General features: G+C 44.1%; 3 protein-coding genes across 5 annotated transcripts; 1 reads left to right on the top strand and 2 right to left on the bottom strand.

Annotated features, from left to right (window-relative positions):
• The first annotated feature begins 1,965 nt into the window (after positions 1-1,965).
• Positions 1,966-4,878, top strand: LOC117728772 (serine protease 23-like). The gene is made up of 2 exons (XM_034529618.1): positions 1,966-2,319; positions 2,928-4,878. The coding sequence occupies exons 1-2, from the start codon at positions 2,294-2,296 to the stop codon at positions 4,099-4,101; spliced, it is 1,200 nt and encodes a 399-aa protein (XP_034385509.1). The 5' UTR covers positions 1,966-2,293; the 3' UTR covers positions 4,102-4,878.
• Positions 4,879-4,941: 63 nt separating this feature from the next.
• tmem39a (transmembrane protein 39A) lies at positions 4,942-16,279 on the bottom strand. 2 transcript variants are annotated; one of them, XM_034527248.1, is made up of 9 exons: positions 15,961-16,279; positions 11,045-11,258; positions 10,710-10,932; positions 9,864-9,947; positions 9,586-9,740; positions 9,109-9,466; positions 8,751-8,938; positions 8,527-8,647; positions 4,942-7,895 (listed from the first exon to the last, which is right to left on the bottom strand). In XM_034527248.1, the coding sequence occupies exons 2-9, from the start codon at positions 11,155-11,157 to the stop codon at positions 7,656-7,658; spliced, it is 1,482 nt and encodes a 493-aa protein (XP_034383139.1). In that variant the 5' UTR covers positions 11,158-11,258; positions 15,961-16,279; the 3' UTR covers positions 4,942-7,655. The 2 variants fall into 2 exon arrangements, with proteins under 2 accessions (XP_034383139.1, XP_034383132.1); XM_034527241.1 differs by having other exon boundaries at positions 8,527-8,677; positions 15,961-16,247.
• Positions 16,280-17,352: 1,073 nt separating this feature from the next.
• LOC117728906 (immunoglobulin-like domain-containing receptor 1) lies at positions 17,353-23,893 on the bottom strand. 2 transcript variants are annotated; one of them, XM_034529843.1, is made up of 10 exons: positions 23,673-23,893; positions 22,905-23,075; positions 21,992-22,141; positions 21,442-21,561; positions 21,154-21,300; positions 20,351-20,467; positions 20,027-20,205; positions 19,074-19,181; positions 18,480-19,031; positions 17,353-18,353 (listed from the first exon to the last, which is right to left on the bottom strand). In XM_034529843.1, the coding sequence occupies exons 1-10, from the start codon at positions 23,716-23,718 to the stop codon at positions 18,315-18,317; spliced, it is 1,629 nt and encodes a 542-aa protein (XP_034385734.1). In that variant the 5' UTR covers positions 23,719-23,893; the 3' UTR covers positions 17,353-18,314. The 2 variants fall into 2 exon arrangements, with proteins under 2 accessions (XP_034385734.1, XP_034385733.1); XM_034529842.1 differs by having other exon boundaries at positions 18,480-19,181.
• Positions 23,894-25,303: the final 1,410 nt, after the last annotated feature.

The raw sequence follows: 25,303 nt of genomic DNA, 5'->3' as shown, positions 1-25,303 counted from the left end.
AACATGTGAGGTCGTCCACACTTGCTTGATTGTGTCAGTGGCCAGAAGCAAGAGGGGGAGAGTGGGAAGAATAAAACAATTAACATGAACAGTACTCCGGGGAATGTGGGTTTCCTTGACAACAGCCGGCATAGCAAAACAGACAGGCCCTTTCATAACAATTCAAAACAAACAGAAATGTCTCCCTTATTAGCACCCGTGCATTTGGTAAAAAGAGGACATCCCTTCCTGTTATGGGAAGAAAAATTATCATATTTCTTCTCAAATTCTTGTTTCATATTCATTTAAGCTTCTAGCTTTGGTTCTAACGGGGCGAGAGGAGGATGAGATGCTGGCAGACACCCCTGCCCCAGATTGTGCACCAGATAGAGATGTGTGTGTGTGTGTGTGTGTGTGTGTGTGTGTGTGTGTGTGTGTGTGTGTGTGTGTGTGTGTATGAGTGAGATAATTGTAAATGTGTGTTGTGGGACGGGTGGGGTGCAGTGTTTGATGAGCCAGCAGGTCCACCCAGAGTCCTGGCTAAGGTGCTAATGTATAATCAGTTGCAGGAGACCTCAAACAGGATTTGAATCATTTTGAAGCAACAGTTCAACATTTTCTTTGCTTCTCTTACTGAAGTTAGATGAGAAGATTGACACCACACATCTGTACGGTAAATACTAAGCTAAAACCAGCAGTTAGCCTTGCTTAGTATAAGCAAGAGAGGAACAGCTCAACCTCACAGTGAGGACAAGAGTTAGTATATTGATAATGTGTTAGTGAAGCTAGCTAATTGTCATTTAACTCTCTGCCTGAAAGCCAATAGTACTATTTTCCAAGTTGTTGAACTATTGATTCTTCACAAGAATACCAGTGACAAAAGTCCACATATGAACAAATCCCGGCAGGACGAGGAGAGATGGGTGGAGGTTGGCCAACTGTTCAGCCATGCATGAGTCCCCACTCGCCGCCCCCGCCCATCTTGTTCTTTCTTTCCCTCTCCCCATCTTTCTGGTGGCCGAGCCAAATGAAATTATTACGTAGCATAATGTCCACCAACGGCTTGCACATTTTACGCTTGGGTGCGGGGAAAGTGGCCAAAAGCCTGGCGTCTGAGCCGCACACTGCCCACTAAACTAATTCCAGTCACAATAGCAGCGAGGTCGCTATTGAATGTAAATGTCATATTTCAGAGAGAATAATCATAGCCGTATAATGGGAATGAGTGAGTGAACGGCCTTTTGTGATTAATGCCAAGAGTCATGAGGGTGGTCAACCAGGGGAATCAACAGTGTGAAAGTTTGATTGGGCAGCACATTGATGTATGTGTGCAACATAATTATTTAATGAGGAGTCCGATGGCATTTGTGGATGTGACACACAGAGGGGGAAGGAGGGGGAATCTGGTCCTGTTGATCTCAAGAACGAATGTGGGTCAGTGTTTGTGTAGGCAATATGTCTCTCTCTCTCTCTCTCTCTCTCTCTCTCACACACACACACACACACACACACACAGTTAGAGGTTAGATTTAAGAAGAAAAAAATGGGGTTGCCAGGTTGTGAAAAATCCCTCTGTACGGCATTAATCCTCCACGTCACTTGTCATAACAGCTTTTTTAATCAGGAAGATCCTAATGGACCACTTCCTTTGTAGAACAAATAAAATAAATCATTCATTAACAAATAATATCCATGTAAAGGGTAACTGTACATTAAATAGCTTTAAAAGTTGCAAACATTTACAACTATCATGCAACGCAGAAAGGATAAACACCAGTCAGGAATTATGACAAGGCAACCCAAGGGTTACTCTAATTGACGACTTATAACCAACACAATAAATAACTTAGTATTGAATCAATAATAAAGCCATTAGGTTTAATTGATAAACCCTTTATAATGGGTAGTAAAAGTATTCGCTTTATTATAGCAATTACAGTCATTCAAACTCAGACTGGCTTTACTCGTCCGCCAGCAGCAGTGATGTGACGCGTCACGTGGTCGTCTCGGGCTCGGATATAGTCGCGGTGTGTCCCCTCGCAGGCAGATGTGACCGCGTGAGCGCGGACGGACGGACAGACCTGGACCGCCTCCTCCAGCAGCGCGCACCATGATCCAGCTCATCCGCTGTGGACCCGGCTGCTGCTTTCGGAAAAGCCCAGACTGCCTCGGATAGGAGCGCCAAGAAGTCACTCTTATTATCTGTTTGATTTGTTTATCTCTCCACACAAGTTAAAGTCCATTCGGGGGCTCTGCCGGTTCTGGATCGCGGTTTCAGTGTCACAGACACCGTCTCACCTGCAGGAGCCAAACGATGCGCTCCCGGGCTGCGCTCCCCCGGTAAGTCGCCTCTCTGTCCGCCGGTAACGGGAGTCAGCAGGCTTGTAAATTAAGGAATTCATGTTAACCGCACTTTTTAAAAGCACTTAAGTGATGCGGTGGTGGTACTGTATGTGATTAGCACGATGCAAATGGCATGATTTAGATGTTATTAACATGCACCATAACTCCTAATGATGAGGCTGCATATTGTCACAAGCTGTGTTGTGTATCACCCCTAAATATTTACATAAAGTCTATTTTCACTGGAACTAAATGTTACCCCGGACCAATTCCCAGGACACTTTAGGAATGTTCCATCATATCACCAGTCCTGATCTTTGGCCCGCCTGTCATATTTGCAGCATTAAAAACAGTCTACAGCTGCCATATTCCAGGACAGATAAAACTTGTATTTAATTTTTTTTTTTAAATACTCCCATGGTTGTAATTATAACTCCATGATGCTTGGTTTAGGAATGAGTGTTGTTTTTTTCCCATGCAGACAGAGGGGCCCAGACATCCGGTCATGTTTAACAGCATCACTCGATTTGACATATTTTGAGTTAGTCAGCGAACGGTTCTTTAGTGCAGAACTTCCCCTGATCGGTGTTCCCTTTCGTCCACAGGTTCACCTCCCTCCTATTTCTTCTCTTCCTTGCCCCCGTTTTCTCCTCCTCCCCCCGCCGCCCCCAGTGGGTTCTCCAGCGTGTCCCTGTGGTTCTCGCACAGCAGACGGAGGCCAGGTCGCCCCCCCACTTCCTGTCTCCGGCCCGCTTGGATGTAAGCTCCCCCTGTGACCCAGAATGCCACAAGAAGGCCCCTCGGCCGAGCTACTGGGACCTGCGGCGTCTGCTGGCCTACGAGACGCTCCACTCTGACGGTCAACTCACTGAGACCGCCGTCGGGCTCTACGGCTACGACCCCAGTCCCTACACCAGTCCGGCCGACTCCGCACCGCCGTCTGTGAAGGCCGAGCGGTCACGCGTCAGGAGGAAGCGACAGATCTTCGGCCACGATGGGCGCTTTAGCATCGCTGGTCAGAACTACCTGCTGAAATATCCATTTTCGGTGGCTGTCAAGCTGTCCACTGGGTGTAGTGGTACGTTGGTGGGGGACCGTCATGTTCTCACGGCCGCTCATTGTGTTCACGATGGCAAAAACTATGTAAAAGGAGCCCAGAAGCTCCGGGTTGGGTTTCTCAAAACCAAGCAACGGGACGCACAGGAGTCTTCCTCCAACTTCACCAACCACGTTGAAGGTGGCCCCGCTCCTTTCGGCCCGCCAACCAACGACAAGATGAAGTTCCAGTGGATCAGAGCCAAGCGCACCCATGTGCCCAAAGGATGGATTAAGGGCAATGCCAATGACATTGGGATGGACTATGACTACGCTTTGCTCGAGCTCAAGAAACCCCACAAACGACGCCACATGAAGCTAGGAGTCAGCCCCCCGGCTCAGAGGCTGCCGGGACGACGGGTCCACTTCTCCGGATTCGACAATGACCGCCCTGGCAAGCTGGTGTACCGCTTCTGTCGGGCCGGCGAGGAGACGTCAGACCTGCTGTACCAGCACTGTGACGCTAAGCCTGGTGCCAGCGGGTCGGGAGTCTACGCCCGGATGTGGGATGGCCGGCGCCAGCGCTGGGAGCGGAAGGTGATAGGCGTGTTTTCGGGGCATCAGTGGGTGGAGCGACAAGGGGCGTCTCAGGAATTTAATGTCGCCGTGAGAATTACGCCCCTTAAATACGCTCAGATCTGCTACTGGATAAAAGGAAACTTTGTGGACTGCCGGGAGGGGTGAGGGGGTGTAGCTATGACACCTTAGGCCCACTGCTTCCTCAAACATCATACTGCATTGTGTGGGGCCGCAGGAATCCACTCTTTTCACCCCATCATTTGTAGCACTGGCGTAACATCAATATGAACAGATTTATTTAGTTTGTTACCCCCCACCACACAAACACACTACAAGTAATTTAAATACAGACACATTTCTAAAACATAAAAACAGTTACTTTTGTGTTAACTGGGGAAACATTCAATTCATGTGGTTTTGCAGAACAGGAGCAGGTTTATCCGTTTCTTGGAACATTTATCCAGATAAAGTTACCTGAGAGCCCCTCAGATCTGGAACATGGACTGAACAACAACAGCAAGAGCAGGACTATGGAGAACTGTTTCACTATGTATTCTAGACCTTTTTCTTGTGCTAATACTAAAGAGTTCACTGTTAAAACTCTTGGAAGTTTTTCCTACTGAAAGAAATTATTTGTTTTTGTGGATGAATGTACAAGTCAGCTACCAAAGGTGCTAACAAGTTTCTCTGTATCATGTATCTCCTCTCAGCCAACACACTAGTTGATATATTACATGACTGCAGATGTCAAGGCTGCAGGTTACTGGTTATAGTGTTGTACTTTAATGCTTAGCTCCATCTGGTGGCGAAGATAAAACATTGCAGGTGTCCAGCATTATGCCCAGCAGGCCTTCATAAGCCCTTTTTACTCCTCGTAAAACATTTGTTGAAAAGGAAACTAAAAGCTGTTGCGAATTTGATGAAATATATACTTTGAAATAAGCAACTGTGTCACAGATTTCTTATCCGTGTGCTCGGACAACACATCTCTCACACAACACCATCACTGTTTAAACACCATTTGTTTTATTTTGGATGTCAAAAGGCATTTTTATAAATGCTGTGGGTAAACTGAACAGTGTAAAAAGCTGAAAAATGAGGGCCAGCTCCAGAGACTTCTCCAGCAGTGACACATTCAACAACAGGATGAACCACGAGTCTGAAGTTGCATCCTGGGATATGGCACGAAAACATACTGTGACCCAATTTGACAAAAGGACACATCGACGTCATCGGAATCAGTTTTTAATTAAACACTTGTTTGCTAGAGGAAGATCAAGAAAACCTCAGGGCAACGTGGTCAGGAGGTGAACCTAAACTCTTTTCAAATGTCATTTCTCTTCGTCAGCTGTGATCATGTGGGTGTTACCACAACAAAGAAGGCAGATTAAGACTGAACATTCAAGCAAGAACTGACATAGAAGTAGGATTTAAAGCAAACTTAAAAATGCAGTCTTTCTGCGTCATTGAAATAGGGGCGACATAAAGTACACCCACAAAGAAATTAAAATAAATTCTGTCATGGTGCTTAATCGCGACCAACTTCAAAAACATGCCAATTCAGATCATCAGCAACATTCAGTTGAGAGAGAGAAGAAAAAAAAAAAAAAAGGTACCACATTCATGTGGAAAATGACCGGAAACAACACAGAAGCACCAGAGAGATGATTTATGGTCCGAGGTCGCAGACACAAGCAGAATACTGGGCATGTTTAAGTCCTCACACTTCCTCTGAAGAGCAGAGCAGCTTATCTCAAAAGTGTTTTCCTCCACCTCCATCACTCAACCTGAAGCAGCCAATTGATGACCACAGGAAGTATTGATTTTCTTTTCATCCCTTTTTCCTAACGACAATTAACAGGCCCTAATTTTTCAATACTGGGACCAGTAACGACCGACTGCAGGCTGGAGCCAGTGAGAGGAGAGGAGGCTCATTAAAAAAGGGGGAAATGATTTTAGCCAGGTGAGACTTAACAGAAAGGTAATATCATGCAAGGCGAACCCGTTTGTAACACCATTCTGGTAACTGAGAATACATGAACTGGTAATGAAAGAGACGCACGGTCTTGACCCTCCCGCCCTTGATTCTGCATTCATCACCGATGGAGATGCGACGACTAAACACCCTCTGCTGTCAGATCCACGTGAGAGGGCGATGACAATACGGCATGTTTGCAGTGGGGGACGGTTTAGATCCCGGGACGTACCAACAGCAATCGTTATTATTAGCCACATGGGTTCCATAATCTACATCCAATCCACAAAGAGATGGACCTGGTGTGGTGCGGTCCATCCATGCAGTCAGGCACCAAAAATATAAAACAACATTGACGGGGTCACCTTAAAGAACACAAATGAGGCAGACGCTCTATAAGGCAAGTCAAAGGATTGTCAGACATTAGTAAGTTGACTTTAATCATCACCGTGTTACAGCAGCAGCCCTTCAAACGCCACTCTCTAATTACCAACCAGAGCAGGGCTGTCGGGCACGATGAAAACAGCCAGGGTCAAGCTGCTGTCGTTTGTTACATTTTTCGGTTGTGCTTTAATGCCAATAGTGTCTCACTTGTTGAGAGCCTGGTGGAAGTTTGTAAAGACTGCTGTTGGAACTGACCTCCAGATGGCCGGTGACGTAAAACAAGCAGATACCGATAGTCAAAACAAAGTAACAAAAGTGGACGAGGAAGAATGCAGTATTCTCTGCAGAGGCAGTGGATTAGAGTAGAGTAGTGTTTTCCTCCCAGTTTGGAGGAACGTTTTGTTCCACTCGGTGGTAAAAATACACACAGAGGCGCTGCTGCAAGCAACAGTTTGACAATTTGAAGGAAAAAGCTAAACCACTCTTATCTGCACATTAAATATGAAGCTACTGCAGGCAGCAGGTAAGCTTAGCACAAAGACTGGAAACCAGAGGAAACAGCTAGTCTGACAGTTACACACCGCTTTAGTTTGAGTTCAAACTAACTGGGAAAATGCCAATTTGCCGTTTTGAGGGGGGTTATGAGCTAGCGCTAGTCTAATTAAACAAACGAGACATAGTGTGTCAATCGTTGCGTTTTAGAGGTGCTGGAAGGCAGATTGTTTTATCATTTCACAGAGCAAAGATCGCGGTGTCCTCATCGCGGTGTATCTAATCTTTGTGCCGACATGACGCTCACCCTCGCCTGCTGTGGCCTCGTATTTGATGGACAGACACCTGAGAGCCGATAGGCGCATTTCCCAAAATGTTGAACTTCTGCTTTAAAGTCACCAGTGAAGACGTGCTTAAGATGCCGTTCTAGATTAAAGCTCTAAGAGCCTCAGGGTTGGAGCACAACCGCCCAATCAGGATTCAGGATCTCAGGCACAACTCCTCCCACTGATCTGAGTCGCTCGTCTGGTTGAACCGACTGTTGGTCCTCTCTGTGATTGGCCACCTGCACTTAAAATATCTTTGGTGAGAGTCACCTCCTGGCATTCCCTGACTTCCCTGTCACTTAGAAACAACATAACACAACATGCTAATGTCGTCAGCGTGGTAATGCCCGGCGTAACTCGAAACAGTATACAAAATAAAAATATTCTTTAAATAGGTATATATATATATAAACATTGCATTAAAAATAGAACCGTATCAAAACACGATTGTGAGTTCACAGTCCGTCCCTTCAGCAGACCTCCACCCGTCTCCCCTCCGCATCCAGAGTTCGTAGGTGAGGTCTCGCTGTGCGAAGGAGCCTTTACTGCGACTTGAGCCCCAGGCTGCTGGAGGACAGAGGGTAGGAGTAGGCTTTGCCCAGCACGATGCGGTCTCGCAGCAGTTTAAAGAGGACATAGTAGTTGCAGAAGAGAATAAGGCCCAGAGACAAAGTGTGGTTCCAGCGCTCAGAGCGCAGCAGAGAGTAGAGCTGGTACAAAACCACACTGGTCTCGATCCAGATCAGCAGGTTGAGGATCCGCAATGGTTTGTGGAACAGGAACTGGAAGACCAACAGACAAGAGATAGATTAGAAAAGAGCTAGAAAGGGGTGGACTGAGCACATTTGCAATATAATACAGGCTTCTAAAGAGTTTACAGGCCGCCCCTGTGACCTGCCATCGTGAATCACAGCCGAGGTCAAAACGCTTCTACTTGACGCAGAGCACACTGGGTCAGACTTGTGTTCAGCTGGCGATTATCAAATCATCTTCAACCTGGTTATTGACCTGCTCTCTTACGTTTGTGTGGCGAGTTTTTCCCACTCACACAACCCCCCACCTGAATATGCGTTTATCTTTCCCAATGGGGTAAAAAATTATTTCTTCTATCTGCAACACTTTGCTCTGACGTTTGCGTTTAAGTAGCAACTTAAATGCAAACTATGACCACCGCGTCACCTGGAGAGCCGAATTGCATCTCATCACGTAATCACGCTACAAGACAATCAACGGCTGCCTAAAACTTAATTTATGGCCGTGTTAAAGTATTTTCTTTTCTGCTGAAATTAGCGAGGTGGTTCAGTTTACGTTTTTTTCATAGGTTGCCACAGCTGTGTGGTATTTTATCATATTGTTAAGGTATCCATATTAGTCTGTCCGCCCTCATTCCCAGGTTACAGACCATGTACTCACATAAAACCTTGCGTGGGAAACATCGGCGGGCAGAGCGACATTGTAAGGTCCGACTGCCTTATACAGAGATCGACTGTGTCGTACCAACACCCCCTGAGGCCAAATGGTGCTTTCGGACCACCTGCAACACAAATCGACACCACGGCGCAAACTATTAGCGGAGTCATTTTTGTACCCGTGTGTGCGCGATTGTGTACAAATGTGTGCCCCAAGGCGCCACTCACACATGCTGAGGTGCGTTGCTGTACGAGCCGTGCTCCAGTTTCTGCCAGCGGCCCAGGTGAGCAGCGGAGCGATGAAGCAGGTCACAGTAGCTCGGGGGCAGTAGCTGACTCATCAGCATGACAAACGCATTGATCCACACCATGATCAGATGCTCACATGACCAGCGCATGTCATAGTACTGGGTGCTCTGTTGAAGTAAAGCGAAAGCATGGGTGAACATACCTCGAAATGAACAAGGCAACATGAATGGTAAAGATTGGATGAGGTGGGGAGGCAGCATGAAAAAACTGCAGAAATCTGCACTATGAAGCAAAAAGTCAATAAAATAAAAATGCAAATAAATGGACAGATACCAACCTTAACGAAGCAGAGAGGCAGGAAGGCAACGTAGTAGGCGCTGAACAGGGAGTTGAACAGCACTTCCTTGATGCGCCGGTTGAAGTCGCTCTTCAGCTCCTCCACCTCTGCTCGAATCAACTCTGGTGTCTGCGAGTGTGTGTGTGGTGGGCAGGTGTGTGTAGGCATGTGCGGCGGGCTGGAAAACTGCTCTCTGAGGTTCTCTCGCAACAGGAAGAGGAAGTCACGTGGTCGAAAGAACGGGCTTTCGGTTAGGTCGGTCTGCTGGTGGTCGGCTGGGTAATCGCAGTCAGCCGGTGCCGTTTGGCTTTTCCCTCCCTCCTGATGGAAACAGCACAGCGGGACGTACACACCAAATCTGGCACGGGAGGAGGGCGGTGAGCAAACGAGGACAAAAAGGACAAATGATGGCAGGATGAGTAGGGGAGACGTATGATGTGAAAACGGCATGCGCATCTAAAATAAGAAGAGACTCACGGGTATCCCAGGAAGAGGAGGTTGAGCACAGAGTGGTTCTTGCAGAGGTTGACCAGCGTCCAGCAGAGCACCCAGCCGCACATGGTCAGCAGGCTGAGCCGAGCCGCGATCAGAACCACGTAGCGAAGCAGTGATCCGCCGCTGCTCTGAGACACCTGCACGAGACAGAGTCACTCACAGTTACCAGGAAGGCATCGCTGGGGTTTGATTCCCACACGGGGGTTTTCTTTGCACTAAAATGGGGTCCGTGGATTGTTTGTGCAGGTCTGTGCGTTTACCTCTGAAACGATAGTCCAAACGAGCCTCCTGGCCAACATGACTGTGATGAAGATAGCCAGGTGGTAGTCCATCAGATGAAAGTTCTGTTCACACAGAGAGGAAAAGGAAGCTAACGTTATTTTTCCATTGATCCATTTGTTATTTAACATGATAAATTAGACCTGAGCCTGCAAAATAAAATCTGTTATGAACTCTCAATAAACTAAAATCAGCCAAAAACAAAATGCCAATCCAAAAACCTGACAGTTTTACAAAACCTATATTTCAGTGTCATCTTCGGTATCTTTCACACACACACACACACACACACACACACACACACACACACACACACACACACACACACACACACACACACACACACACACACACACACACACACACACACACACACACACACACACACACACACACACACACACACACACACACACACACACACACACACACACACACACACACACACACACACACACACACACACACACACACACACACACACACACACACACACACACACACACACACACACACACACACACACACACACACACACACACACACACACACACACTAAAAAAGATTAAATAGAGCACAGTATACAAGGTTCAACCACAGCAGAAAGAAAAAAAGGTGACTGACTACGCAACCGCAACTTGGAAGAAAAAGAGAGCAACAAATAGTTGAGCTATAGAGTGTTGATAATGCAGATTTCACTCAAAGAATTCACATTTTCTAAAATACTAAAGAGATGCACCCTTTGGGTATCAAGTTAGTGTTTGTCCTTTTTAGAAGTTATGAAAGCTCAGGCCTGGTGTGTGTCAAGCGTGTGCGTTCGTTCTTACAAGAGAGGTAGAGGCAGCGGGGTGGCTGTATGGGTACCACCACACCGTCCTGTAGATGTTCATGTACTGGACAAACAAGGCCACCAGCAAATAAAGGAAGAGCAGAAACTCAAACAGCAGGCTGCTGTCCAACGGCAGCTCGGGGATCCTCGAGTGACGGACCGGCTCCGGAGTAATGAGAGCCGAGAGAGGGGGCGCAGACAGACCCACCACGGTACTGCTCCTGAGAGACGACACACACACACACACACAAGAGTGATAAAACCTGCATGAAGCTTTAAACCTGCGTGAGGCTTTAACGACAGACGGCAGTTTGAGCGGGTTTGTGCACTCACCTGTTCCTGAGACCGGTACCATTGCCGAGGTTGCCTCCAACCAAAGTCTGCAGGGACGGCAGAGCAGAGCGACTTAGCTGCTGTCTGCTGGGGCCCCTGCGACCTCCTGGCATGGTCGCCAGTTACCGTGGCAACCACGGACGCCGGCTGCCAACCAACAGCCAACGGGAATCCTCCCCTTCTCCTTAATGAGCCACCATGTACAGCCAGGCCACTGCACAGGGGGGAGGAGAAAAGACAAGACTGCGTTAGAACAAGTTAAGTCCATAAAAACACAGGTAACGTCAAGATGGAAGGAAACTAAAGGCCAACAAACCTGGGGCTCAATCAACATCTACAGCACCCTGGAGTATGATTACAATGATGGCCCACAGGATTTACTGAACAAAAAGTAAACTGTAATACATAAAGAGCAATAAGTCTGGAGAGGGATTCTTGGAGCACAGTGCATCAAGCCGGTATTTCCTTTACTGACAGTTTCTCCATCAAGTGTATCAGCATTATAACACACTTGCTCTTTATCATCAGCTACCTGAGAGGGTTTCTAGTGCGCCTCATGTGAATGCATTTTTTTCTTCTTCTTCAGGGTGCCATTTAAAAACAGATGTGTTGGATTACTCAATACGAGGAGCGTGATTATCTGTAATGCTCATTTGGGAAAGACTTGGACTGTTCCTGTGCAACAAACCTGACTTACTGGGCTTCAGGCGAGACATCCGACAGACAAAACAAAACATATTCAGATCTTGAAGAGTTGAAGGAGTCTCCTTGAAACAGCCAACAACTCAACTTCAGCAGGAGAACAGGCAATAAACACCGTACCGACTTATCGTACAACATTATGGAGATGACCTTGATATTGTGTTTGTTCGCACAAGGATGCCATGAGCATTTTAGCCAACATGCCACAATCAACCCTAACATCCGTCAGTTTGCCACTGCTCTGATCAGCATATATCGGGAAAGCAATTGCTCGTCATCGTGACATAAACGGGGTCAGTGTGGTACATGTCAGCCCTCACAACCTGCCAGGGTTTCCCCAGGAAATGTTGAGCAGTGAGTAAGCCACTTCTTTCTTTCGGTTTAGCTCGTAGATGGTCGCCTAAAACAACCGACACACTTATTGTATGACGTTCGTTTTGCGAATTGTCTTTGCTTTTATAGGATATTCGACAGTGGGGGACGAAAGAAAAAAAAAAAAGGGGGGGGGGGGGGGGGCATCAAGGCGCTCCATCATTTCTGAATGTTAATGTTTTATTTCCTAGAAGTGGATTCATTTGTGGTTTTAGCAGAAGTTGTCAATACTTTGATATATAATAGAGATACTTGCTTTTTGCCATTCACTGAATTTATTTACGTTTTGAATGCTTAGTCGGACAAAAGAAAAGTTATTCTTGAAATGTTGGTAGTATGATGCCATAGTTATGGTCATTAGGAGGGTGTGGTTTGTAGTGCTGTTGAACTGTTTTCTATTTTACCCAGAGATGTTTCACACTGTCTAATCTCACTGTTATCATGGGCTTGGAAAAATGTTGGAAAGTCTTTCAGTCTCATGCAATACAGCTCCATCAACAACTTCAGCCTCTCAAATTGAATCCGTTTCAACATAAGTTCTTGACGGTAGGGTTAACTGTAGGACTTTACTGCATTGCTTTTAGCTCAGTCTACTTAACACACTGGCAAATGACTGCATGCAAGCTGACTCAGAGTACTTAACAGAGTACTTGGCTTTACTTCATAAAAATGCTACCAGATCAGAGATCCATCTAAAAGCCCTCCTAGAGGAAACACAGAGCCGGCAGCCACATCTACAACCAGCCGGAGTAAAAGACCTGTTCATACCTGCTGAAGCTCACGTTGGAAAAACCATCTCCACTGACAAATACAAAGTGTAAGGCTGCATACACACTACTACGTTTCCATTTTAAAAACGCACATCCTTTGTGTCTTGCGGCCATACTACTCCGATGTTTAAAGCCCCCAAAACAATAGAGGTTTAGATATATATTATATAATTCTACTACTGCCAACATGTGGAGGAAGCAAGCCGTTATTGGAGCGATTAGCGTGTCCAGCGGCGTTATCAGCCCTACGGAGCGGACGTTTGGATTTACAGTTTTCGGCTTTGAGGAGGACGATGGACCCAAAACAGAGGACTTTCTTTTTCTTAGCAATGCTTATTTGGTTCTGCACAACTATTGTGAAGTTCACAAAGAAACTGTAAACGAATAAAAGCATAAATGCTCTCCAGTACAACAGGGACTTCAGCCACCAGCAGAGCTAACCAAGACGACAACAGACAACGACGTGTGTTGACCCATCATCCAACTTGATGTGTGAGAAGTGGTCATTTTAAAGAACATTGTGTGAGTGAGTGATCTGCCGCATTGTAACTATGTTTAAAAAAATAAAACGTGTCCGTTTGAGTATATAGAGGAAACGTGTTATCGTGGATTTGGCCGAAGTCTGCATGAAATGATTGAGGGGAAGAATCCCCTCAATAGTCACCATATCTGTTGAGGCACTTGGCCTACATCAGCTGTCAGACACTTTACACAGAATACTTCCACGTGACACCTGAACCTCTTCTCAGCTCCCAGACTACAAGTATACACGTGTGTCAGCGTCAACTGATTCACAAACGATGATATTAAAAAGGGCCTTTTTCACAGTCCATAATTAACCCATTATAGCAGGAATGCACAGGTGTAACTAATAACATTAACGATGGCCCGTTGTGATTTACAACCACCTGAGCCCAACCCACAAAGTGTGTGTGTGTGTTTTAAAAACAGAGTCATCAATAACTTACTTGGAATTTTCAATAAACTCACCCAACCTGCACATCACTAATGACATGTCTCTATTCCAGGTATGCCAGTTAGCAGGAACAATACTTGTTGACACACAGAACTGGAATGCAGTCAATAATTATGTTCTTATTCGTAACAGAACAGAACGGAACTTTTCCTGCTAAGACAGTGATTAATGTTGAACAAAGACCAATGACTCCTCACTTTGTGTCACTCTCCAAGCATCGTCATACTCAGACATGTAACTAATGGTCTGGATGTTTATGGGTTATTAATAATGTATTGTACAGTTTCCCGGCTCTGTAATGGTTTTTTCTCGTGCATGCACGTTTGCATTAATGAGCCATCTTTTTACGTCAATACACTATGCTGTCCTACAACACAGCTGATTTTATTTGTTGGATTACATACATGTGCCGTTTCCGTGTTCAAAATAAGAAAATGTAAACAAATAAAATAAGGGGTTAATGAGACATTTGAGAACTTTATAAATCAGTTCAAGTCAATGCCATTCATTCAGTAGAGGATTGTATGTAAAAACCATCTTCGCCAGTTTTCAGCAGCGCCAGGAAAAGTACAACTTACCTACATCCAATTTCTTTAGGTACCCAAAAGTAAGTAGTTACATCAATAAACCCTTGCCACCTCCAAACTGGATATTTGCCCCGTTCCGGCACTAAAAAGATGATAGCTTTCTTAAACTGCAAAGCATGACATCTCCCTCAATAGAAACCATAAAACAAGCAGATGATAGTCTACTGTTTACATGCTCTAGAAATGCCAGATGATGCTTAAGTCACTGCATAGGCTGTAGTACTCAAAAGTTTAACTCTACAGTCTTTTCCCCGAGGCATCATCACAGTGCGATCAGTGTAATTTTGCAGAGGGAAACGTGTTACATAATTTGGTCGGCTGTCCGAAGCTGACTAAATACTGGGAGGACATTTGATCCTCATGATTATCATTGATACCGCTAAAATAATTCTCAGCCGGCACTGGAAAACACCAGAAACACCTTCAGGACATCACTGGCTTGATGATCTGTCTAATACGCTCCACTTGGAGACTATCAGGTTTGAAAATGCATCAATAAAAATACTTGATCAGCCAGTGACCAAACATAAACCAGAGCCAGATAACATCCAACCTTCATGCAGGTCAACATTTGTTTGATGGTCATATGGAACCTGCAAGGATAAAAAGCATGCTCTGTGGCCAGTGTGTAGCTCCAATAAAAAAAGATGAAATGTTCAACAGGAAGCAGCCGTTCACACACCAACCCGAATCACAAGGGACCAAAGTTACAGTTGCCAGTCAAAAGTGAAAACAGGAACCAAGAACTAGAGAAATTAACTACAGTGGTGGGATTGCAGGATGGCATTTTGTAATGTTGTGGAAGTGCAACGCGTTTCTAGTTTCCCCACTAAACGCAAGTCCTTTTAAAAGTGTTAAAACACAGTTGTGCAATGTAACCAAGTACATTTACTCAACTACTGCGCTGTATGCATGGCCACAAAGCTAGACATGTATTTTCTTTGAGAGCTCCTGAAAACATAACTTTTAATACATGCGTGGTTTGACACAGGAGCAGCGTATATGGCGATTAGAATAAGACGCATTGCTGTATGCACAGTGTATTACAATTCGCCTTAAACATCTGCAGCAATAAAATGCAACAATAATATTAACCTGCAAGTATGGTTTTGAATGCAGTATTTGTACTGGTACTGGAGTACTTTCACAGTGTGGTCTTAGTACTTATACTAAAAATGATCTGAATACTTCTTCTTAAGAAAGCTTCTTTTTTTTAACAGTGGTGGAAGAAGTATTTTTAATTTAACGAAGCTATGTTGAGCTCTTGGCTTTTCTCTGGGGAACACTTTATTAGTAAGTGCTGGTGTGTTTTTTTTTCCGGGACTTGCTAAGACATGCACTAACGGCGTTGTCATTTTTGTACACGGCGGAAACTTGTGAACACACTTTAACAACGACGTAAAACCCCCACGCGTCGAGTCTGCAGCTCACGCGTGGGGTTAGCGTGCACATTTAAATCCACACAGTTGTGCCTTTTCTTCTAATCTCCACAAATCCCTCGCTACTCACACAACACACGGTGGGTTGAAGGGAACGAGGATGCATCAGTCAGTTGTGTGGCTTCCAGCCTGACGAGTCCAGACAGCACCGAGCATTTTCTCCGCCTTCCAGCTTCGATAAACCGGGCTGCACTGGTGAGGCGACGGGCGACGACGGGGCCGGCGGTGTCGGACGGCCGCTTTCTCTCGGGGTTAAACACGTAAAAAACGGCTTTAAAAGTTAGCCGCGGGCTTCAGGAGCAACAGTGTAAATGCGCTGCACGGAGACCGACGTGGCAAACCCGTACCTCCTCTCTCTGCGACGTCATCAGCGCGCGACTCAACTGCACAGTCGCAGTTTTGACAACGCTGTTCTGGAGTCAGCGCAGCGCGTCTGTGGTGCTTTCGGTTGTTAGTAAGCTCTGTTCATTAATTCATCGAGGTGTTTTAACCATCGTATTTCTAATTAAGCAAATGACCACTGTGAGTCTTCTTTTCACCGAGGCACAACTGTATTAGAAGCTTTAAGTGCACACAAAACAACCCTCAGTTGGCAGTTTATTTATCTAGTGGTTGAATGTAAGTTCATTTACTAGTATTGTACTCGGCCCACACTGAGGTACTTGTACTCTGAGTATTTACATTTGATGCTCCTTATACTTAGATTTTGGAAGCAAAGTGTACTTTTTACTCCATTCGGGTACATGTTTTCAGTTAGCTTTAGTTACTTTACAGATGTACATTATAAATATAAATCAGCTAATACATTATATGTTCTCATTTAAAGCCTACCCAGGAGTAGCCCATATAAAGTAGTTAATAACCAGGCGCAACAACAATACAGGGCTGCACGGTGGTGTGGTGGCTAGCACTGTCACACAGTCCAAAGACATGCAGCTCAGGTTAATTGGACTCTAAATTGCCCGTAGGTGTGAATGTGAGGGTGAATGGGTGAATGGCTGTCTGTCTATGCGCCCTGTGATGGACTGGTGACCTTTTGACCTATCCAGGGTCAACCCTGCCTTCGCCCAATGTCAGGATCGGCTCGAGAGCCCCTAAATAGGATAATGGAATGGAACAACAATACGAGTAGTAGGCTACAATAATGAAAACAACTGAAAAATCTGTCTTGTATGATTTACATTAACTGACCTCAATCAAGATTGATTGTAAGAATTTAACAGTCTGGTTAAATTAAGAGTACTGCTATGAATTCATTGTGACCGATAACATTTTGTTTGGTTTCCTAATCGTTTTATGTTTGGTCACATTGTTGTTGAGTCCAAGCACATGCTATTATTTAGTTGTTGGAATAAAGTTGAAGTGGAATGTTTATTAATGACAAAAAAAAAGGGTTGTTGTACCGAAGGTAAAACGTTTATTTTCAATATTCTAAACAAACAAACAAACTGACTGCACAGTGTAAAATCAATGAAGAGATTTTATTGTTATACTTTATTGCATGGGGGAAGTAATTTTTAGTTTAGTATTATAACTTTTCCATTATACACCCAAAAGGGAGAGAAAAATAACCATGGTACGTTTCCAAAACTGTACACTGAAAATAAAATAGGATTACATTTTTCAGTTGTGCCAACAACCGTAATCTAAAGAGCAAAATATAGCAGGGTTTTGGGCCTGTAACAATACTTAATTTGTTTCTATCAAAACCATGTAAAATACATATTTACACAGTTATTCATAAGTGTAAATACTTCATGTCATGTACAAAAGGTTTAAAAAAAATGGCCCACACCTTTTCCTTTAAAACATTACACTATAGTCACTTCAAGACATCCACGAGATATGAAAAATAACTATTTACAAAAATCATAAAAAGCTCAAAACTAATTCCAGCACATTCACAAGAGTCTGTTCATATTTATGCAGCTTTAAATAGTTCTAACGTACCAATTATAATTGTGTTCCTGCTTAAAAAGAGAGCTTTAGGTAGGTAGGAACATACATTTAAAAAGGCACACATGAGAATAATTTGACAGGTTTTTAAGTCCCAATCTGGCCTGCAGATTTCTATTACACTGATGAACCAGCAGAGGAGGAGGATATTATCCCAAAGTTCTGTTCAGTAGTAAAGACTTTGACATCAATATCTTGGACATTTATAGGCTACCAAATGAGTTTCCACATTGGCATTTACTTTACAGCCTTCACACTTTGATGAACGCCTTCAATCTCACATTTTAGGAATCCTTAAGCTTTTCACTTCTCGAAACATGTGATGAAAGAGAACATTCACGATTCATTTTACATCATAAAAATGTTGGCATTCAAAAGTGTAGCAGTAGCCGGACAAGATGGCTCCCAGTTAGTGAGATGGCCATGTTCTCTGACACAGAGGTCGCAGGGCTTTCACAGCTGGAGGACTCAGATGACGACGCTGGTGCCACTCTGATAACTCTTGCCCTAAGAGAGACACACTTTAGACTTTGTGTTATAATGACTGTGTGCTTGATTATGTGTGCGTGTGTCTTGGTGTACTGTAAGCGCGTTGGTGTGGGTGTCTGTCGACTAAAGCATTGTGTGTCTTACGGAGTAGTGCTGGTTCCTCCGTGCTCCCGGTTTCTGTCCAGGTTCGTACTCAGAGTAGTTGGGAGGTTTCTCAACGAAGCTTCCACCTCCTCTCCTCCCTCCTCCTCCTCCTCCTCTCCTGCTGCTGCTGCCCTCATCATCCGAGCTCCAGGCCTCTCCTCTGTTGGCCCTGGATGCTGGCGGAGAAGAGTTTCCTCGGGACCTGCTGTCAAACAGGTCTTCCCTGGAGCGGGAGCGGGGGCGGTCCATGCCTCCTCTTTGACGTGGCCCGTCCAGGGACTCCGCGCTGTAGCTCCTGAGAATACGCCTGCCCGCTCCCCCTCGCTCGTCACGACGGCCGAAGCCGCTGCGGCTGCTCTCGCTGGAGCTCGGGGCCCGTGTCCTGGGTGCAGCGGGTTGGAACCTGGCCGGCGGCTGCTCTTTTATCGGCGGAAGTGTGATGACGCGACGCTCTGTCGGGCCGTCATCAAGGGCAGAGATCATGCTCGGAGGGCCGGAGGGAAATGGGGCGTTGACGAGCATGTGCTGGGGAGGGGGTGCCATCTGCTGCATGTGAGGGGGCATCTGCTGCATGTGAGGGGGCATCTGCTGCATGTGAGGGGGCATCTGCTGCATGTGAGGGGGCATCGGCTGCATGTGGGGGGGCATCGGCTGCATGTGGGAGGAGAGGTGACGCATGTGCTGGGGAGGAGGAGGCTGGGACTGATGGGAAGAAGACACCAGACAAATGAAAACCTCCACTAGTACATTTCAGTGACATTGACAGAAGCACAAGAATATTCTGTTGGCATTTATAAGACTAGAAATGATGCAGTCATGAAATTACACAACAATTGCCCTGACAAATGTCAAGCAAAATACAACACCTTTGCCAATTTCCACTTTGCAAAATGACAAAACAAAAAAAGAGAAAAATATTGTTGTGAGTGGAAAAGATAAAAGGAAATTGAATACATATAATACTTTTGGCTGTTGTTCAGGCCATCACCTATTAACTAAATGGATCATGAGGCAAATCCAGTTGCGTACTGCCTTTAGCTAATCCAGTTCCTTGGGGAAACGATACATTTTCTAAACCAACTCAGTTATGTGCTGCATTGTAAAGGGCCCAGTTCAAGTGTGGCCATTTGTAACATAAATCAACACTGTTGATCTACTTTGGTCAGACATTCAGTTTTTTTTTCAGTAAAAAAAAAAAAGAAAAAAGAAGAGAGTTCTGATTAAGTATAAATCAGCCCCCACATTTCTGATTTCATCTTCTTACATTGCAACGATTATCAACTTTTATCATATTATATACCTAAAAATCTCGTCCTTAGAACAGATCTTTTTGTTTGCTTTGACAAGAACGTGTTTGGTAGTTTGTGTTTGATAACTCAGAATGTGCTTTCTACATTATTGGCTTCCAAAACAATGCTAAAATGCAGAAGTAAAGTAAAAGTAAAAAGGAACGTCAGCGACTGTTTTCAAACTGTGAAATGCAATATGGCTAAATAATCTGCCGCTTCTCAGTTAACAAAAACAGACTTAAGAACATTGTCGCATACCTGGAGCAGAGGACTCGCCATGTCCATCCCCCTCACCTGGCTCTCCAGGTAATCAAGCATGTGATTGGAGTTGGCAGGGGTGTGTGTGCCGTGGACACTGGGAACGGGCATGCTGTAAGCTGACTGAGGAGGAGGGAGGGGCATGGGCTTCATCGGGTAGCTCTTCCCTGAAGCAGACCCTGGGGAGGTCAAAACAATTACAAAATAAAAGGGATTTATTTGGAGACATTTGTGGATGAACGCCCACCTACGGTCTAACTCTATTAAAGCCACAGTGTGCTCATTACTTGCTGAGCAACATGATTTGTGTGTGTAGGTGTGTACCTGAGTAGAGCAGCGGGTTCATCTGGGAGGAGCTCATTGGTGCATATACCGGCTGTCCTCCCATCCAGGGCGCCATGGCCCTCTGAGCTTCCTTCATCATACGATGCTGCATCACCGCTGAAAGACGAGCACAGCACATTCTTTAATGTTCAACAATACAAGAAGGGCCTCACTAAGTACACAGGCAGGTTTTTTTTTTTTAACATGTTTTGAGGGACCACGAGAACAGTATGAATGCCAAAGCGCGGATGGGAGGATGTTAAGGTAACCTACTGCAATGCACAGGATTGCAGTCGGGACACTATTAGTCACTGAGATAATGTCTCCTGTCCATTCTAGCCGTGACAAGATGCTTTCCTCACATGATTTCAATGTATGCGATTGGTTTCATACTACACTGCGTTTTATATACGTTTGTTTCATTTATTTGATTGAATAATTTTTACATTTTCCAACTTTGTACACATATTGTTCAAACACATTTCAGACCTGTCTCTGTCTCTAAAATGTTTGAAAATGTTTTCCAGACACTTTGATATTTCGCCAACATTTTACTTTCAGTTATTTTATAGTAACTTATATTTTCCAAAATTTTAAGAATAATTTTTTGTGGCCATCCACCAATATTTGCAAACAATTAAAATTCATGAAAAAAAAGCTATAATTTGTTTCCCCTCCCGAGTCGTTTGTCTTCTGTGTATTTCTGACAACATAAACTGTCGATTTAATCCCATGCTTTGGATGCCGGAGCTTCCCGAAGGCACCGACAAGGAGCGTTTTCTAAACGGCGCTCGGCTCTCTACCTTTTTCAGGACAGCAGCACGTCTGCGGGCAGCAGGGACAGCGGACGTAGCAGCAGCATTTCTGAGGGCAGCACTGGCAGCAGCAGATGCCGAGGAGGAGGATCAGAAGGAGGCCTCCGATGACGATGAACAACACTGTTAACCAGTCTGAGACGAGAGGGGAAGAAAGACACCTTGTTCATACGGATTTATGTCCCCGATTTTGTTACCGCTCCAAATAGCAACCTATGACGCAGTTTTAGGTTTTAAAATCAGTGAGTGAACATTTTTTTCCTTTTTGTTTCTTACGGTAAACGATGAGTTTGATTTCTTTGTCAGAGTCTCCGGACGTGTCTCCAGCAGCATCCACAGAGCAGAAGTACATCCCGTTGTCCCACCACATCACCTCCGTGATCACCAGGTCAGCCTCTGTGCGGACACAGAGAGGCGTCTCCGTTTAAAAGCAAAGTTTAAACATCAAACCAAACAATTCTCTCCTTGTACTGAGACAGATAAACTAAAAACTAACAATTATTTTCAGTATCGATTAATCTGTGGATTATTTACTAGATCATGAACGAGCCGTTTGGTGTAAAGGACTAAGAAAACCATAGATAATGTAAATTGAGTTTATTTTCTTACATAAAAATGAGTATGGGATTATCAAAAAGTTACAGATACAGTTTGTCAATCTACTAATTGATTAGTCCATATATCATTAGTCCTGTAATGAAAAGCCAAATGAAAAGTGAAGCAAATCATTTATAATGAGGACGATAACCGGTTTAAGTCCGTGGGTTATCACGGCCACATTTTGTCTCAAGACTCGACACAACTGGGTGGAGCCGGATCAACTCACTGTTCTGGATGGTGATCCGCCGTTCACGGTAGTCCGATCCCAGCGTCGGCTCGCTGCTCCCCCTCTTCTGGATGACCGTGCGCACCGTGCGCTGGCGGTCTGGGCAGTCGTTCGCTGGGTCCTGTCCCAACTGGAGAGCAGACTGGTACCCTGCAGGACCAGAGGCAAAGTTTCCATTAACACATTTTTACACCTGGATGCATGGTGGATGCATCACTTTGGTCCAGACTGAAAATATCTCCACTGACTACTGGACGGACTGAGTTTGTACAGACATGCGTGGTCCCCTGAGGACAAACCCGACTGCCTTTGGTGATCCCTTTTTTCAGAATAATGACATTCCTGTAGTTTATGTTTAGAGCAAACGGATCTTACCCACATCACCATTGAATAAAGGATTTTATTTGTATCCTTAAAAAAATATATTATTTTATCATTGTGCCTATCTGCTTTTTACATGTTATATTAATTATGTGTATTTTATTTTGCACTGTATTAACTAATTTATTTTATTTCACGGTAGTCCAGAAATATTGTAGCTGCAGTTCAACCACTGTTTAACTTTGTTTGGAAAAACGCTGCATCAATAAAGTGTATTATAAAGTGTCATATATAAAAGCGTAACGTGTCGTGAAATGCATTGTGGCACACCAAGGCTGCACTAAAAAGATTAGGATAAAAAAAAAACTAAGAAATATGGAGAAAAACATATTTAAAAAAAAAAAAAAAAAGGAAAACAATATGTCCCAACTGTAGCTATAAATATAAATACTACATGTTTGAAGTTATTCATCCGGGCATTGATGGACCTTCATGAGATTATTCCTACACATGATGCCTCGGTTTCATGTCAGCAGAGCAGCTCCCAGAGAACTGCTGTACTCGTGCGGCCTCTCTTAGGCTATGTGGGTACCTGTGGAGTAGTACTCCAGTACGGGGTCCTTGCAGAAGGACTTGAACCTCCAGGTGACCAGGACATCTTGGAGGTTTGCAGAGGTGGAGTAGTCACACCGGAGGATGACTGAGGCGAACAGGAGTGTGCTGCGCTCCTGTTCAGGAACATTCACCTGAATACACACCGACACTGCAAGCGAAGTGGTAGAGACAGTTTAGTTTGTGTGTTGGTGCAACAAGGAATACAGCCACCTGCTCACGCCGGCCCATTGAGAGGATCGGCTCGTGTGTCGCCATGAAGCCAAAGAGGAAAAGTGTGGTCAGACTGAAACAATGTGCACAAGGGTTTCTCTCGACCTAGGAGTTGATTTTCAAAGTGGCAGAACCAGAAAAACAGGTGACGCAAACAAAAGGCACAGGAAGTGTCCTCCAGTGAAACTACCAGCCAAACATTCACAAGCTGTTATGAAACCTGTTGAGTTGATCTGCCCCAAAGTATGGACAGGCTCTTTAAAATGAGCTGGAAGACTATTCATATCATGGTTTACATCTTACAAAGAGCAAAGTACACCTAACAAGTAATAATTCAATGAAAACAAATGTAAACAAAATCCTCTTTTACAATATCTTTGTGTCACATAGGCAAACAATGTCATTTGACCGATACCTCCAGTTTGTTTCATTTCAGTCAAAATGTTGAAAAACGCTCAATTTATTAACGGCTTTTATCGACTTGTTTTAAAAGAGCACGAAGCCAATGTGTAGAAAAGGAAGCGAAAGGAATTACCTGGAAGAAGCGACAGCAGGAAGGTCGCGGCAGCTAATCTCCACATGATGACACACACAAAAAAAAGAAAGCTACAAAAGTGGGAAGCAAAACTATCCGCCAATGATAAAATAAAAGAATGAAACGAAGAAGAGTGTGCCTGTATTTTAACCTAAAAGGGAAACACAACTATTCATCGTGTCGTCCTGAGCAGTGTGTTTGCGGTAAACACCTGAACCCGCAGTCATCTCTGGCCACACCCCGAAACAGGTGAGTTCATCCAGATACTTTATGACGCAATCACGTGCACTGGAAATCCACCAAAACACGAGTGAATGTCTGCTAATGCTAATTTCTCATGAATAAAATGAAGGAGTTTCTGCAAACATGTGTTTTTTTCGTTATTTATATTTACATTTCAGTCATTTCAATGATTCATTACCATAATAATGTTGGGATTTATATACACAGAAGCTCTCTCTCTCTCTCTCTCTCTCTCTCTCTCTCTTGAAATATATATATATATATATATATATATATATATATATATATATATATATATATATAACTCTCTATATATATATATATAAATACTCTATATATATATATATATATATATATATATATATATATATATATATATATATATTTCAAATAGATATATATCAGAGAGAGAGAGAGAGAGCTTCTGTGTAATTATGTTCCTGTGTGACTATTATTAGATTCAACAGACGGCGTACATCTTCTGCATTGAGTCGTCCTCCGGTGTAACTCTGATGTCATCCACTAGGTGGCAGGCTAAACCCGTTTTGAGTCTGAGGGCTGGGTGTTCACGTCTGTGTGCTTTCTATTGAAACTCGGCTCTTGAATCCTCTCCAGCTCAAACGATCGAAACCAGGCTGTTTATTATGAAGGTAGATGTGTGTCTTTATTACGCAAACAAACAAATAGGTTATGAAACTATAATTTGTTAAGAAATGTGCTCTCAAAACATATTGTTTTGTTTGCGTAATAAAGACACAATTCTACCGTCATATTATTGTGGAAACTGTTGCCGGAAGTTGTGAGCTTTATTCTGACAAGCTTGACGCTGGTCCTGCTCTCGGGGTAAAAACACAAATATAGTGGGAGTAATACCAGAAGTTTATTAATCATTATTATAGTCTTAAACTTTTACTTTACTAATTGTTTCGTTAAACACCATCTATTGTCTGAAAACTCCAATTCATGAAGCCATTGGAAGTCTGAATTGCTTAATGAAATACAGAGATGTGCACACATGGACTTTTAGGGCCCTGTAACTGAAGCAGCTAAATGGAATTCAGCGACCAATAATGTTATTATTTAAGCTTGTCCTTTTCATACTTTGACATGACAGAAATGTCTTCCATGAACAATGCCTGATCACAGGGTGAACTATTGTTTTTGTGGCCATATAACCACTGACATGTTGATTTGCTGAGTGAACAAGTGCATGAATCACACTGGTACTCATGCAACAATCTTAAAAATGTAACATTATCCCACAAAGGTTACCGCAACCATGCCTTTTTGGTGGCTGGAAAGTAAGATATGTGAGCACATATTTCCAACTGAGATCTTCAAGAGCAATGGGGCAAAGTTGTTCCAATGTCATGTAGCCTGGATGAATT

Source organism: Cyclopterus lumpus, chromosome 3 (genome assembly GCF_009769545.1).
Source record: "Cyclopterus lumpus isolate fCycLum1 chromosome 3, fCycLum1.pri, whole genome shotgun sequence".
NCBI lineage: Eukaryota > Metazoa > Chordata > Actinopteri > Perciformes > Cyclopteridae > Cyclopterus > Cyclopterus lumpus.
This window is presented reverse-complemented; position numbering and strand designations above follow the sequence as displayed.